Source organism: Opisthorchis viverrini, assembly GCF_000715545.1.
Source record: "Opisthorchis viverrini unplaced genomic scaffold opera_v5_325, whole genome shotgun sequence".
NCBI classification, from domain to species: domain Eukaryota; kingdom Metazoa; phylum Platyhelminthes; class Trematoda; order Opisthorchiida; family Opisthorchiidae; genus Opisthorchis; species Opisthorchis viverrini.
The window spans coordinates 481,321-499,022 of NW_008751988.1; the positions used below are offsets into that span (position 1 = coordinate 481,321).

The 17,702-nt window shown below is 41.8% G+C and overlaps 2 protein-coding genes across 2 annotated transcripts in view; one reads left to right on the forward strand and one right to left on the reverse strand.

The window, feature by feature from the left end:
* T265_10067 (hypothetical protein) overlaps window positions 1-17,702 on the reverse strand; it is a gene marked incomplete at both ends in the record, with an annotated part of 62,691 nt that overhangs the window by 42,783 nt on the left and 2,206 nt on the right. Inside the window, 2 exons of the mRNA XM_009176329.1 lie at window positions 2,371-2,611; window positions 3,684-3,866. Of these exons, the coding sequence (XP_009174593.1) occupies window positions 2,371-2,611; window positions 3,684-3,866 (424 nt within the window). The remainder of the gene's footprint in view (window positions 1-2,370; window positions 2,612-3,683; window positions 3,867-17,702) is intronic.
* Window positions 12,768-17,702, forward strand: part of T265_10066 (hypothetical protein) — a gene marked incomplete at both ends in the record, with an annotated part of 13,883 nt that continues 8,948 nt past the window's right edge. Inside the window, one exon of the mRNA XM_009176330.1 lies at window positions 12,768-12,852. Coding sequence (XP_009174594.1) covers window positions 12,768-12,852 — 85 coding nt within the window. The remainder of the gene's footprint in view (window positions 12,853-17,702) is intronic.

Genomic DNA, 17,702 nt, shown 5'->3' on the forward strand with positions numbered 1-17,702 from the left:
CATCCGGTTGGTACTGAAAGATGGTTTATCTTGATAGTACTCTCTCCCTAGAGGACGGTAACACAGACCCACATTGTCTCAGAGGAAGCTTCCCGTCAAGCTGGAGTGGACACGATATTAGTGCTGCTTTTTTTAATTAATAGTAGAACGATTAAGCTGTGAACAACTGGCTCACCAACAAACGACAAAGACGACCTGTGTACTTTGTCCCAGAACAAAGTACACAATAACAAGTTGTTTAACTCAGCTAAGATACCATCTTTTTCGGGACTCTCCTGTTCACACGTTTATGGCCTTTGATATATGCAGCAAATAAAATGTATTCAGGATGTCCAAACGCCCGTCTGACCTGCAGTTGGACGTTACCAGATGTCCCGTCTGAAGGCAACGATTGAAAGCTCAAAAACACCGCCCGGCTACATACCTACAAATTTATCTGGTTTGGGAGGTGTCGCTCAATCGAAAAGACAGCGATTTATCTGACAGAACATTCGCGCAAATTCCCCCTACGATTAGTGAAAAGAGGTGGGAAAAATAGTTCTCTCCCGTCTGCCAGAAAAGAACATCATACAGCGATTTATCTGACAGAACATTCACGCAAATTCCCCCCACGATTAGTGAAAAGAGGTGGGGAAAATATTCCTCTCCCGTCTGCCAGAAAAGAACATCATAAGGGAAACCCTGCTGTGGCATTCAAAGTTTTCTCTCAGGCCAGCCCGAAGATGTCGCGAAACACCAAAATCCTTATGCATGATCAAAAAATAACCCCCGGATCATTAGTCCGATGTGCTCGATCGGACGTTTAAGCATCGATGCTTCGTTGTTCTTGTTACAACCGATCGGATTCTCTTATGGCTGACTGCTGTCCACGCCCCAGTGCCTTAGTGCTGGAAGAACACTCGCTGACAAAGTACACGACAGCTTTATTGCAAACAGGCAAGTGCGGAAGTACAGTGGCCCAGCGCTATATTTTGAAGGACACTGTTTGACCCTGATCCAAGGCTGTGGAGTTTTGAGGAGTGTATTCCAATAATCTGACCTTCCTGACAGAATCTCTACGTCAAGAAGCAGCACAAATCCAGTCTACTACCCCTGCCAATTTTCTTTTTTCTATTCGACACAAATCAGTCTGCCCCATTTGTGGTACCATGACTTTCTCCTAAGTACCGACTGACTGGAAAGTTAAATTAAATAGTTGTTTTTGGATCAAACAGAACGGGGGTTGGTCTCAGCACAATATAGCACACATGGTAGTCTACAATAAATTTGTGATTGGGTCACCGTCCCTTCTCGAACGAAAACACTGAACGCCAGGGAATAAGAACATAAAAACTAGATTTAATCATTGGATTTTTCATCACTCTTTAGAACATTGTTGAACTCCCTACAAGGTTATTGTAAACCCTTGGACACCTGACGACCGTTTTCACTCTTCTTGGGGCTCATCAGGTAGACACAGTCTCCTAGTTTCGGTAACCACACTCATTTTCATATCAACTGGGTTTTCACGAGAGATTCGACTGAATCTCTCGTTTACGATATTCTTGAATTGAATGTGTTACACAGTTGATTTATTTTTCACACGCGTTAACATTGGTTTGTCCTCAATAAGGTGTCCTCTACCAAGGCCAAAAGCAAACTAATTATGAGTAGATTCTGTACGATTGAAAAATGTTCGTTTTGTATTGCAAAAAAAACTTGGATTCGGGGACACCTTGCAACATAACTCGAAAAGGGAAAGGGGCGAACTGGATCGAGGATCACTGAAATGGAACTGTGTGCAGCCAATCAGATGTGAAAACAAAACCTGAGTCAGAGTGGAGCGCCTCGAGTGAAACACAATAGCAGTTTGTTGCTTGTAGATCAGGTGGCAGCGTATTCAGTTGAAGAATAGCACAAACGAGAGATTCGGTTGAGTCACCAGTAAAAACCAAACTGATGTATAGATGAATGTACTTGTTGAACCCTTTCGATTGTTCATATGCTCGGTGAGCACATGGAGTAGTCATGGTAGTAACCGACGGATCCCCTAGTACCCGAGCATAATGAAACGCCCAACGTTTCGAGGTTCACTCTCTAGTATACTACCGTTTTTTATAATGTTGGACGAATTCCGTAGAGAACTTTGCCTATTCAGAATTAGTGCGAAATAAAGTGAACATTCTCCAAAACCTCAAGTGAACTTCACCGTTACGGTGCACATCATTTGCAGTTTGGATCAATTTATAACGCAACAAATGAAATGAGTCCCTTACATATTCGAAACAAACGGGAGTTTGTGTGTGTCACCGAATTTAGTCTCCTGTGGAGAATGAAAAATGGTTAGGATAATCTTCATGTGGAGTAATTAACTGAAAGTTTTGCACTTACAGACCGTCGTCAAGTCTTGTTTGGAACCCTATAGTTTCTGTTTGTTGGTTTCTGTCAACCTGAGAGATTCGTGGATGAGGCAGAGCAGTGGGGCGCACGAGGTATTGTATAGTTAACTTTCGTCCAAAAGTCAAACTGAGCTGAATATGGCCATGGCGATCATACAGAGTAAAGAGTTCGCCGGCAAACCCCGGGTCAACTCTGGCAGTGAATAGCACCGATAATTCTGACAGCGGGAGATCTGGAAAAAGAATTGGGCGTTATTTTCTTATCATAACTGTTTTTAAAAGTCACTGTTATAAATGGAGGTGAAACAATCACTATTTCGGCCACAATTTTGCTACAAAAATGAACAAAAAGACGGGACCCCGGAGAAGCTTAGGACGACCCGACGGTGGGTGTAGTAACAGACATAAATTCTTTAAACTGTACAACAAATCTGTGAAGAACAGGTGAACCAAACTGAAGCACTCGATGGAAGCACATCACACAACGCGTTTGGTTTAACAGATTATCCGACTTTGGTTGGAATTCCGATAGGTGGTTGGACATGAATTCTTATGGGTAAACACATTATGACATTCTCTATGCAAATTTGTGCTAGGAGGAAATCGCTCAACTTAGGTGCGTTTGAAATCAATCAGCTAACCTTACCGATGCACTTCCTCGTTTACTTTAGTTACCATAACATTCATCCAATTTCTACGGTTTTTGTGTTTACTTCCACAAAGGTTCAAAAAAACATTTCTTTGGTTCCAAATTCCAAGTACGTGAGTATGAATAACCAACCATATTGCGATGAGGACCTGAAATGAGATTGTAATCCATTCCGGTCACTGAATGAAAAGACGTCTGGTCAGTATTTTAGAGACATACTTATAAAGTCAGGCCACAAAAGCCAAGTAACAGACTGATGGTCTTTCCTATGGGTTTGTTAAAGCTTGCTACTGAGCAAACGCTGCGTGTTTCAAACTGGGAACGCGATGTCTTAGTTCGGCGGTACTCGATTCTGCACACAGTTCGCATCATGGGAACTAAATACTAAGGAGGCAAAAGACAAGTCTAGCGCACAAATCTGTAAACGTCTGTCGGTCAAGAACTTTCCGGTTAGTACTTAAGTGACTCGAAATCCAGTGACGTCTTAGTGTTGTTTTGAGGTGTCAGTTTCGAGAGTGGACATCAACTGATCGGTGTTTGTGATGAAACCATGTCAAACAGGGAACCGTAAATAACTGCGGTCTTCAAGACTAAGCGCGTTCTCTCTCCTAACTTTTTGTTTTAGGTTGCAGACGGATACACACACAGAGGCTTACTTGGGGTCAGACGGCTCCCCTCAATGTACAGACTGATCCCCCGAGCAATGGAATAGGCGTGTGTCGGTTCATCCAGCGGTCGTGCTTGACCAAACTCATCCAATCTGGTACGGCAGTGACCAGGGAAGGGTTCCACATAAGCTTGTTCCGCAAGATGTATGGCTCTGAGAAGTTCTGGAGCGCCTGAATGAAAAAAACACGCAATTTATGGTTTTACCATTAGGGCTGCACTCGAATGTTTATTACACAAAATGGTTACTGACAAATTTTGGATATAATTCTTCACAAAAAGTTTTTACAGTGTCCACAAACTACTGGCTAAATAAAATAATAAACAGAATGTGAACCATTTTGGTCTATGCAACTATTGCTGGCCTTAGCCACTGGTTCGAACCAATAAGCGGGGTGTGAACAAGAAGTTACGCCTCAAGTGCACGTGAAATAGTGACACGGTGTGTGCTTTATATATTCAAAGCTTTTTGAGGATTTCGGCTCACTCACCGATCATACAACAAAACGATAACTAATAGACAAGGCGGCTCAGGATGACCAATTCCTCGGGTTGCATTTAAAGTAAAGCCCAGTCTGCATAAATGCTGACCAATAAGTGTATAAAAGCCTTGTAACTTACCTCCCTATAGGATAAAAAGTTAAAGGTCATGACGAGTTCCAATCTGGACTATAAAATGTTTTTAGGATATCGATGGTTTTTTCAGAGGTGACTGATAACTAATTGCTCACACTCTAATCAGATATGACCAGGCATGGCTAGTTTCTCAAAGATTGTGAGCGTGTTGGTCATCTTCGAATGAACGTACTGCCCAAGACTGCCTCACAATTAAGATACCGCACTACATTGTCTGGCCTTAACATACTACTCATCAAGATGCCGCTCACGACGGGTTTTGCCTTTTTGGGACCAATCTAGGTTCCCGTCAATCCTGTGTTCTTCTTAGATACACTCATTTTGCCGTCTAGGTTGATGTTCAATGAAACTCAACTGAATTTCTCGTCTATGATATTCTTCTTGTTAGTACTAATGTAGTTCGCAAAATAACGTATTTCTTCAATGCGCGCATTCAGGTGATCAAGTGGAATATTAGACTAATGAAAACTCGGAAAGTGTGCTTGTCTGTTGAGTTCCAAAAGGGTCAAAGCCGGTAGTAGGCCATCAGAGAGTTTTCAGCAACCTTTTGAGTTGTTTACCAGGTCTAGACAGTGTATTACGATATCTAGAATGTCCTACCAACAGAAGCATTAGGCGGCCTGGTGCAGCACATTCAAATAAAGTGGACCATCGTAAACGGAAGATAAAGGCGGATGCAACTGAGTCTCCCGTAAAAACTAACTTCAAGTGCAAATGAGAGTACTGGTCGAATTCTGTCCAATTTGGATTCAAGTAGAGCGTGGTATGGACGGAAACTTTGAAAATTCGCCATCCTCATGAGCGCCAACTAGAGCAAAACCGGTAGTGCGTTGTCAACAGGTATTCAGCAACCTTGTGAGTAGTCTCCGTTGTGAAGATGATTAACTGTTGCAGATTGATCGAGATTCCATGTGACATTACGATCCCTGTTCTGCATTTCACGTGCACAGCAGGCATCCAACAACCCAATGCTCAGCATCCGGTAAGTTTTTCATGGGATAACTTCAATTTCATTTATCGTCAACGCCTCATTTTATTGGGCCCTGGTGTGTCAAGTCACAAATTGGAACTGTCCAACAACATCTTAAAGTACCAAGCAGCTTATACGACAACCTACCAGCCACAGCTGTGACAGGTTAACTGCTATTAATCTCACAGAATGTGAAGTGTCTTCACGTAAGTATAAAATCTTCGACTGGTTATCTGTTGAGCCACGATGATGCCTCCCAATCAGATTTAGATGTATTCCATCTCTTGATATTTCTTTCGTTCCCGTCAAATTTTGATCAAGACTTTGAACTTCTGATGGTGCTTGCCAGTTCCCGGCAAGCGCGTAAATACTGCCCATGGAAAACGATGCAAAAATGTGACCTAAGAGTATTTTGTCTCTTCTTGAATATTGCAATCTATAGTAAACAATTAAAGTTAATACATTTTACTGGTTTTCAGGCGCGTAACGACGCCTCACACCTTCAACGGGCTAAATTAACCTCAGGTTCTGGAAACCATAAACTCAAAGGCAAACAAGAAGATTGATAAACTTGGAGTTCAGTAGCCTGACCAGATGAATGAGAACTGAAGTGTACCTTCCATATCTCTGCTGCCCTGAGATTTAGGATGACCGATTCAGTCTGATATGCGTGCACCCAAGGTTCCCGCACATTCGTCCTCCAAACGGTCCACTGCTTCCTGATAACGTGAAACAATGGTAAGAAACGGGTGTCGTTAGGGGGGAGGCTGGCACACCACGACAAAATCATAGGGTCACTCATTTTCTCAGGCTTCATCCACTAGCACTGAATGAAAGGGTGACGAGTTGGACCAAGTGGTTGGAGCGCGCACTTACTGACCGGAAGGTCCGTGGCTCGAACCCGACCTCTGCCTCTCGACTTCCTCTGTCTAGGCTTCGGCGACCCGGCAGTATCCCAGCCCCCGTGCCTACTTCGTGTGGCATGGCAGCTAGGCACCGAAGGGGTGCTACAACTGAACGATTTTGGATGAAAGAGAATGATTTTTATCAGCAGGTGACCAAGAAAATCGGAACACAATGTAGACTAGTATGTGTCAGAGGAGTTGACGCAAAATCCCCCAAAAGTGGAGGGTGAGTTCCAAGAACTCGTGAATATACCTAGAGTGTCATTCAAACTAGAGAATGTATCTAAGTGTTCCCGTTCTCCGTCCTCAAAATCTCTCGTTGTCTTGTTTAACTAGTGCTGAGTGTTCGGAACAATGCTCAGAAATGAACACCAGCCCAGATTTGAGGACAAACCATGTACATTTAGTGTGCCATAGTGTTTGCTGTATTACCAATTGAGTAGACGTCAAGAAGGGAAGTCAGATAGGGTAGTATCTTAATGCTACGGTGCGGGCGGGACAAACCACTCTGCCGCGTTCATCGACTAACAATAGCTTAACCGATGGCAGCTAGTCCTGATGATCATTGTCTCAATATCTATAAGTACGAACCAAAGGCGTGCTTAGTACTGCCAGCTGTTCTTCCAACAGACGAATGAGACTAAGGTAAGAGTTGTTCAGATCACAGATGGGAGCATTTGGTGACTTTATGACCAGCAGACGCAGTGCACTGCTCTAACCCAGCTGCAAGGAAGAAGCCTAACTATGGACAGTCATGTTTTGACCTATCGCAAACTTGAAAGCCGCTTAGAAATGATTCAGTGTGCATAGAACTAGTGAACCTGGAAGAGATTTCAACAACGCATTGAAAACAACACAGTTTCAGGAAGACTTAACTTCGTAGACTGCCGAACGTCGTATAAACAGTGGAGTGGGCAAAATAATGAGCCAAGGAGTTAGTGAATTATTACGTAGGTCTCACATCATGTTATCCGCAGAAAACAACAACGCTAGCTCAAATCTGTTGGTGGTAAGAACACTTAGTCGATGTCAATTGTAGAAAAGTTCAGCTTAACGATAACCAAGCACTTGCGTGAATAAAGAGGACATTCATTCATCATTCTAGGTGCAATTAGCAGAGATAGTGAAATTTCTAAAGGCATTATCGACCACCATATCAAAGCCAGCGCTATTGGGTCAAGAAAGACTTCTGCGTGGCCTTAGAATTACCACAGATATGCTGACAGGTCAAGTTATATAAGGCAAAGTTTTGACTATCATTGCAGCTGTACGTGATTATTTCGTGATGACTCTCCTCCATTCTTTACTTGTCTTTCTATTAATTACTTCAACGTACATCCTGAAAAATTTCGAATCTACTTTCTGGTAGTACCGAATTTCTAAGTACCACTTAGTCACTAGGTAACGGAAACAGGTCGGAAATCTTGGGTGGTCCCATAAATTTGTCGTAATATTCTATAATCCTAGGTGCACTTACTGTTACAGTGGTGTCACAGATAAAGTACACCAACTTATCACATAACCATAAAACCATATAAACAAGAAAAGAGTACGTTGATCACTGTTTTGTATCTGCAAAACTAACAATTGATTTCAAATGCAAAAAAGGACAACCCGTGAAAGAAAAGTATCAACGGTGTGCTTGAGAATAACTTTATCGAAGATTTTTCTCTATTTGAAAAAAACGGCCAAGTAACTAGTGAAAACAGTCAAACTACATTGTCATACTGGCGCCACAACGAACGAGATTCAAAGTGATCGTTTGCAATGCTATTTCGTTCAAAATAGTTGACATTTCTGAAGTACCACAGCATCACATGGATATGACACAGAAAACGTACACTGTTTTTTACAGCAAGGGAAATTGAGCAAAACAGAAAAATGAACCTCACAGCCTACTCAGAATGCTGTGAATGTAGGATAAAACGTCACCATATCTCAGCTGAAAAGAGTTACACATTATTTTTCTGAATTTTTTACACTTTTACATGAGGTGCTTTCTTCCCCGTGATATTTCAACAGATTGGAGACATTATTATACTTCTTTCATTATAGGATTCCTCTATACATATTGTCATCCATTTTACAGGGATATAACATGTAAGACCTAGCGTTTCGGGGCAAGTGAGTTCGTAATGCATCCAAAGCCTACTGATCAGAGCGAATAGTGTTTGTGTTCCGCGCAATCCCTATTCATTCATGATTAAACAGCTGACACGCAAATGAAAACTGTTCTTTCTTAGAGACGTATTACATTCCTCCTAAAGTTTCTTAAAAAAACTCTTCGACAACCCATGACCGGTTTTGTGCCTCTTGGAGCTCATTAAGTAGGCACAGTCCCAGGTTTCCGCCAATATTGTGAAACCAAATTGATCTGGATTCGCGATCTAAACTAATTTACGAACCAATGAGGTCTTAACAGATGAATTTACTGAATACCTCCCGAAGTCCTAGTTTATGACATTGTTCAAGTAAACGTGCTGCACAAAGGCCATTTCACGTCTCCCTTAGGACGGTATTCGCAGTACACCGCGCAGATGGAACGCGTCATTCATATGGTTTCCCACTAATTCTGACCTCACTCTTCTTGCAGCCCATCAGTTAGGAATTATCATGCAAAATGCTTCAGCTGGGATTCCGTTGAATCCCCGGTTGTAACAAACTTATTTGAAAAAGGTGAATTTCCCAAAGTTTGTACAATTTATGCTCAAATAGAACCCGGGGGTGTGACATCCTGAACAGCTCAAGAAGAACGAATCTGTTCAAGGATTGCCGAGCATTCTTAAGAAACTCATGAGTAGTATGTTCAGCCGAGGCCGTATAAGAACGTTCGAATATTGGAAGTGACGACAGAAAGTTCACGGCACATAAACAGATGCGGAAAGCGTTCGGTAAAAATGACCAACCCAAGTTGAATGACTTCATGCTGTTGAGGAAACAATCAGAAGGTACGTGTCTGGAGTGGAACAGAATAAAATGCAGTTCCCAGTAAATAAAGAATGCAAATCAGTCAGATAATCTTTCGCTGGCAGTAACTAAATAAGGTCTTGAATTTCTGAAATTTAGCTCAGAAGGCGACAACAAGCAAAATTACACGACACATTATGATAAAATTAAGCTAAGAGCCCCAATTTATACCGAATATGTGCAAAAGATGCAAGTTATTTAAGTTATCACAATTATCAGTGTGATAACGAAAATTAACACCACAAATAACGAGTTTTTCGGAATGATAACTTCGTTCTGACTGTTATTCCCGTCGCTGCGCCTTCGACACACTAAATCATGTCGTCGCATTTTTTAGCTTGTTTCAACTCTCTGTATCTAGCAAAATCATTTGACATTTCTTTCATTCTTTATCCAAGCTTTCCCATTGAGTACACTCCAATTCACAGTTCTCTGTTGAGACAAAGAAACAGGAAGTGTGAGAAATACAAACTATATCGCACATGAAGTGAGATCGCGAAGAAAAACAGAGATAGAATGGCATGACAAAGGCTCTGGACTGAGCGCAGCATATCTAAAAGTAAAAACCTTCAAGTAAATTTGCATAAGAAGAGCTATACTGGCAAAAGAGAGGAGCATCTCTGAAAGTGATTATCACTCATTCATAAATGAAAGGAAATTCACGGTTCCACGGTTCCAGCAGCAAGAGAACTAATTGAATGTGGCCCCAGAATGCATGTGAAGTTGACTGTCCCTGCCTTTATCAGGTCAAATTCCAGTTGTACAGAATGCGTAAAGGCTCCTGTCACGATGGAGCGTTTGTAATTGAAAAACTCCTTCAACAGGGGCAGAAACTGAATTAAAAAGTTAAAAAGTTCCGCTACAAAAGAGTCTGAATAGTTACCAAAAAGTTGTTGACGTCGTTTCAGTATGATTTCAGAGGGTTTCGAAACTTTCCATCACATCACGCCTGTCGTAATGATGCGGAAAGTGTACTTTGTCCCGGGGTGAACAGCTGCATCTCAGACACACGTGATATTTCACCATCCCGGTGTGATGTTCGGTATTTCTGTTATGAAGAGAACGCTAATCAGACCAACAAAAATTGTCTTCTTGTGTGCAGAATCCACTCTAGCGAAGTAACAATATGCAAACCATTTGACAGCAAGCTGAGTATTCAGAACTGCCTTTTGGGGGCTGAGCTTTCAGTTCAATGGACTATTCTTAAAACAGTCCGTTCCCAAATTTCACCTTCTTAAATCCTGAGGGAGTATTTTATTAGCTATCCACAGGTTGCAAGCCACATTTATTTCATCGGCCCAAAGGAACGGATACCACCCGAAGAGGTGATGATAATTAGGTACGGTTGACAAATGTGTGAAATGAGCTTTTTTTTGAAGTTCAACTCTGGATGCAGAATAACGTGAAAAGCATAAGGAGAGTGCACAGGTGGATGAATATGCTCATCACAATTCATTAAATGCCACATTCTTCGATTGGTGGTGCCACTCCACTCCTCCCAATTATACGACGTTGCACAGAAAAAAAACAGTCCATAGCAGAGCGGCCTAAAACCTCTATATTTTTGTTGGATGTATTTAGATCTGTTTTAAACTGACTCCTGGTAGCAACCATCAAGGCATATTGATCTTCAGGCATGCAGCTACGATAAATCTACATAATGGCAGAATCTTACCTAATATGACCTCACCAATTCAGTTTAATTCAACTTAATTTAGTTTTTTCAAACCCTTCAGATATGGCGCTCGCTTAATTATCCAACCTTCTGGGCGACCGTCAGTAGTCTCTCCAGAAAGTTTTCATTGCTTCGGACAATAAATTATATCGACCTCGACTTTTTCAAAACGATGGGATTTGGCAGAATAAAATACGTTCAACCACATAAATCTCATTTGACTGATGCAGAAAGTGGAAGATTCGTTCGGAATCGGGAAATGTCAACTAAAGAAAACTAAAGAAAACTAAAGAAAAACTAAAGCTCACCCCCAGGAAAGCAAGACCGGCCAACTGTTAGTGTGAACAAATTGCTTTTTAGGGCTCATAAATTGACGAAAAATATTTCTGCATTTACTGCTACCTCCAGACTGGTATAACAAGGCTTCGTGACGGCCTTTCATAATTATCCTTTCTGTGCACCAGACGAAGGACAGCTTATATTTCCATAGACGTGATGCACTACTCACAAAATTGCCTAAAATTCCTCGACAGCCCACGACCGGCTTCGCCCTTTCTAAGGATCATCGGGTAGGCGCATTTCTCGAGTTTCCGTCAACCTTATGTTCTACATGAACCAGAATTTCACGAAACTAACGAACTACACTCATAGCAAACAAATTCGGCTTTTCGGGAGACTCACCTGGAACCCAGCTGAATAACTCGTTTATGATGTTTCCGAGCAATTGAATGTGCTGCACCAGGCCGCCTCAAGCTTCAGCTGGTACGATATCCGAGATATCGTGGTACATGTGTATTCATAATTCACTACTCATAAGGTTGGCGAGAAAACAGGTGGGTCTCCCGCAAAACCAAGTTTGTTTGCAAATGATTGTATTTAGCTTATATATGCCCTCCCGGGAACACAAAACAGTATTGTGGCAACACAGCCAAGATGTTTCCACTAAGGCATCTACACAGACCACCTCGTATTATTAGTGCAAAAAAGAAAATACTTTGCCGCGAATTCGCCTATTAGCGAACACGAACTAAGCAGTTACGAGCCATTAGACAGGAAAGTAAACATCTCATAATCTTTAAGAAACGAACATAGTCAAGTGTTTTCTCGAACTTTCTTGAATAGTGATTGACTGTTACACAATAGTGAACGAACACTGCAAAGCAGTTCCACAATTTCCGTAGTAAGCTTCACCTTCCATCTGATATGGGGTGGAACTTGGCCACTAACCATATACTACTCGCATGGGTCATGAGTAGCAACCGTCGTTACATCAGTATGTTGCTGCCGCATATGGACCTGGACAAATCACCTCACCTGCTCATTCAAATTTTTTGAACACTTGTCAGAGTTCGGGCTTAGCTTCATTTGAATAGATGGGTAATTCTGACTGTAAAGGGTTGAAAGTTAAAAAGCAAATCACTGGGATTTTGAATCATCCAGCACAACAGCAAGCGGAGGAAAAGTTGACAAAACGATGTATTTAAGAATTAAAATCGACAATCCTTTCATATTTTTTTTATTTTGACAGGAGGGAGGAAATAATAGGCAGGGTTGAAGGCGGATCATTGAATCCAGGCTCATCATAACTCAGGCCGATGAAAATTCTACAAGAGCGTGGTAAACGGTAAAGTTCTTTAACTGTCAAGTTGGAATGGTTCTCAAACTGTGAGCAGGAACAGAGCAGAAAGTCCGATTAAAACGCTCTGGTTTAACCATCCGTGAACTTGGTCAATACTAGGTAACCCCGTGTTTCCTAACTATTATGATGGCCCATTATGTGTGCCAGTGTAGATGTTTTCGAGAAATACACTCAGTTGCAAATCAATTTGGTTTTCACGAGAGACTCAACTCTCGAAAACAGTCCAGTTAGGGTTCGAATGGAACATAAGGTTAACGGAAACTCGGGGACCGCGCCTACCTGATGAGCCCCAAGAAGGGTGAAACCGTGGTGGGCTGTCGAAGAGTTTTAAGCAACCTTGTGAGTAGTTTCCTTTATGAAAGAGACTGTAAGTGTTCTTATTTAGAAGGCCAAATAACTGCGATAGGTTCGCTTGCTACTCAGTTTGATTTGCAACTGAATTACGGATGGTTATTGATCTTCCACCATGTGGCTGGCCCAATGGAGCGGATAAGAAGTTGATAGCATTCAAAGTGCAATAAATGGAACTATAGACAACTATAGACAACTGATGGAGGAGCGGCAATGGATGGCTATTATCCAAATGACTTTACGCTAAGAATAACCAAATTTTTACATACGGTTTATTTGTCATTCAAAGCAGGCGCTGCGTAAAAATTTGCAGCTCTGTTTTCCCTGGATCGGAAAATGTCTTTTTTTCAAATTGACTAAGAGGATCGTCCAGACAGGAATGACGTCAGAAAGTATTTCATTGAGGGCTAACAGGCTAACGAGATCTCTATGAAATTTGGGCGCAAATGTTGCAAAAGAATCCTCATTTTAGCACAAAAAATTTTTGGCAACGTTTGCCATTGTGGCTGTTTTTGAAACCTTTCTTAAATAGAAGTGTTGCAAGAAGCTGGTCGATCTGACAAAGGTTTAGTACAACAACAAAATCTGTTAGTTTTACATGGGCTTCTGGAATCAGGACCGCAGTGAAATCCGTGAGAACTCGCTTGTTGCATACGCTTACTGAAGCGTCGATAGCCCGGTCGGTGAAATCGGATAGATATTCTTCGCGTAGGCCAAAAGTTCTCGCTTATTTCTTGATGATTGCAGATCTTGACTTCTGAAACGTTTGGGGGAATTAGGATCTATCCGGTAGTGTGTTGTTCTTGCTTTTCGAGTATTTTTTTTGCTCGTAGGCTAACTGCTCTTGGGCAACTGCCCGATAATTGTTCAGTTCGAATTTATTCTAATTTATCCCCACACATCTTTTCCTTACGCCACATGTTAGTCAACTCCCACGAGATCCCAGAAGCTCACAGCACAAAAGACAGTACAAAACGGCAATGACTTCGACTAAGATGGTGCTTAAACTACGCGCTCAGACTGCACCAATGTGCTAAAGGTTTGGTAGGTGAGATAAGGTGCAGTTATGACGAATGAACTACTGAAACCTTCAATGTGTTGATTCCTTTCTTCTGTTTTTATATTGTACAACGCGATTCCCTCTTTTTTGTTTTTTTGGTTTGACCTTGTCATCGGACGTATTGTTTAAGTTCACACGTGATTTCGCTAGCTTGTAAACACGTGGCTTTGAGTCGGCGTGGACTTTGAGACCCGTTAGGAGTTAGCAGTTCCTAAACCGACGTAAAGAAACCGGCATTGTCCCACGACTTGAAGTTAGTAAAGCTTTATCATTTTATTATTGTACTTATAGTACCGTATTTGTAGATACACCTCCATTTGAGAGATTTGGCTTTTGGGGTTTTGCGCATAACTCGACGTGGTTCAACAAATTGCTGGAATCAATCTATACAATGATTTTTTATTTTTTTATTCTGACTTTGGAGGATACAAGAACAGAAAACGGTTGCGAACCCCTCTCTACTACGGTAGTACTCACACTTACTTAGATGATTAGTCACTACGACAGACTATGGAAGTGCAATGCCCTTTACTCGACAGCGACCGCGGAGTGAGCCCAACATCCAAAAAAACTTAGCCAGACGTTTTAGTCTTCTGTGAAAAAATGGTCGTAATAAATAATTAAAGGAACAGTGCAAATGAAGAATAGCTGGAATAATCCAAAATCAGATGGACTCAGAAAAGCAATAGGCCTAAAGTTGAAAAGAAAATTCGTCAGCAGTGTGAAGTAGGAAGACCAAACAGGTATAAGATTTATCTAAATTAATTCAATGAAGGTCGATGAGTGCGAACTTTTTGGGGACTTCAATTTGAGGCTGAAACCTTTAGAAAGGTCATTCCGAAAGTAACGGGCGTCCCGTTCTTCTACTGAAAATGTCCTGAGTTGTGTTCTACTTGGAATTTATAAACAGGACAAGACAGATATACGGGGCTCCTAGGCTGTTCAATATAAACCGAATTCACCTTTAGATAAAGCGTACGTTTACTGCTGACAAAGTTGATTAACAGCAATTACTAGAGTAAAAATTTGGATAAAAATAATTCAGTCACGATCACTCGAAATGAGATGATGCACCAGGATAAAAAAGAATACCCAGCACGATCGACTGATTTTTGTTGGTCCTATGGGTATTCTAAATGGGAAATTGCTGTGGATTGGTTGTTACCGTCTGTTTTAAGAGCTTATCTACGGTGAAAGTCGAGTGCTACCTATCAGGTTGTTAACACTTTTGTTGGGATACAAAGCATAGTTCGGACAACGTACACACACCAGTCACACGCGACGCACTTATGGTTACCGTAAAATTGCACCACTACACCGTTAGCGTTTCGGCTAATCCTAAGAAATTTCCTATCACTCTCACACATGAAAAAACATCCGGTTCTTGAGGCACCACCATCAGTTTGCAGAAAAAAGTGATAAGTGTGAAGTTACATCCCCGTCGGATGGAAGCGTTGTCCGACTGAACGTGTTTCTCTCACACACAACTTGTTCAGCTCCCACGGGATCTGGCTTTGAAACAAAGATCACGTGATGCAAAAGTGCAGAATAACGTTCAGTTGAAGAGATGTAATTCAACAACGCATTGGTCTCAATTTACTGTGTTCCTCTAGTGATGTTCCAGTATTTCCAGATCAGTACTGATTCTCGAACACTTATTCACACCGTTGATCAGCCGATGCCATCACACTGGGGGAAACAGCACCGATATTTCGTTTTCTACGGATATCTGCCCTGCGCAGTGGTACACTTACTGTTACAACCAACCATCGCTTTGATGCCTCACCGCTATGGAAGACCCATCACCACCTGTTCGTTAGAATAGCGTTGATCAGTACCCAACTTGACGAAAATCGCTAATGATCTTTAAAAAGCTTTGGTATATATGTAGATTGGTGAAAAAACGAACTTTTCGTAATCTATTACGACTTTGGTATCGTTTTGGATCAAACAAGCAGTAATTCGAAATAAGAAACGCTTTGAGAGCTCTTGAATGGTGGAAACATTCCTCGAAACTAAATCACTCTTCGGAACTGGTCCAGTCGTCCCCTCAACCTCATTGTGGAAACTTTGCAAAAAGATGCACAGCAAAAAAACACTTCACGAAACGCAATCCCCACTCACGTCTAGTCCCTAACCTCAAACTTTTTGACCCAACTGGTTCAAAGTCTTCCCATTCTCATTCAAGAAAAACTCCACGTAAGTCTGGGAGTAAAACCTTTCTGTTTTAACTTGTTTGGCTCTACTCTGCAATTTTTTCGCGCTGAACTTTGCAGGCTGCGATAGAATCTTCCAACTACGCAGCTCTTTTCAAAATACCTTTGAAGTCCGGTCACAAATGACAGGTGAAACTTTTCTGCGCAAGTTGTTGCTGGTTCAAAAGTTGACAAAGCTAGGGTAAAACTCGGACATGCAGGTGTTATATTTCCGGTTAGTCCGGATTCATACACGATTACTAGTTTCTGTCACTGGATTCTCCGCCAACCTTAACCGTCAATCTGCATGTTCACTACCATCGTAACACCACATCGATGCTTCTTGTTAAAGCAAATGGGGTTTGTAAGCGCACCGTAAACTCGAGTGCGGTTTCCGTTCACCTTGCCGACAACTACGTTTCTGAAACCTGTCAGAAAACGCACATGGTCTTCAGAATTATTCGACACAAAGGTTTGTTGCCCTTTGACTCGATCAGGTTTATTAAGAACATTAGAAAACGATGGGGACAGCTAATCCGGATCTTATGAACCAAGTCGATGTACAACAAGCACAATCCAGTCTCGTTACAACTTAGCCTAATTGTAGAAGAAAAAGTTTCCCGGTCCTAATACGACGATGAATTAGGGGAACTGCTAAGCACATAGCAATTTACCTTTAAAGGCAAAAAGAACAAAACGTTCAGACATCGAACATGGTGAGCATGGACCAGTGAGCTTGTCGAAACCTTAGAAAGCCGCAGAGTCTGCTTCTGTTTCGCTATGTTTTAAAGGCAAAAAGAACAAAACGTCCAGACATCGAACGTGGAAAACCAGTGAGCTTGTAGAAACCGTCGACAGCCGCAGAGTCTGCTTCTGTTTCGCTATGGACAAATCTGTTAGTTTGGTGTCGGCTAACTCATTTCGGATCTTTTCCAGATAAGCCCCACCAAAAAATCAAACCCCGCCACCCAAAAAAGATTAGACCTGGGCCGCCGATAACTGTTGGAGTCTGTAAAAGCCGTCAGGCGCAAACTTCGCGGAGAAAGTTCTCTCACTCAGCAGCGGTCATGTGGCTAATAGATAATTCCACTGAGCAAAAGTTGATTTTTGCCAAATTTTTGGGCCAGCAATAAATGAATAGAATTACTGTCGTAAACTCCATCCTAGACCGCTCCAGCCAAGTTCCCTTTCGAAGACCGATTTCATACCGACGCTGTCGGGCATTACACCTCCACCTGTCAGAAACAGTGGGTGCGTCATTTAAGGGCCATAAAAGTTGGCATTAACGTTGCTGATGAATCACTTTATGGCTTTGCAAAAAAACGTATTGCCGCTTCGTTGTCATGAACGAGAGTTGAAAGTGTGAGAAAGTTCATTTTTGCACAAAATGGGCCTAGATGCGGATAAGGAATTATTTTTAATAAAACTAGGTCGAGATTGTGTGCGTACACCGGATTGGAGCTTGCAAAAGTGAGAGGGGGACTTAACTTTTCGCACATGAACTTTTTGCATTAGTGGCGGTGCTTATCTGGAAAATATCCGTGTGCTAACACTCTAAAACAAAGGTAACAACTGCTTTCATTTCATTGAAATAAATGTCTTTCCTGGTGT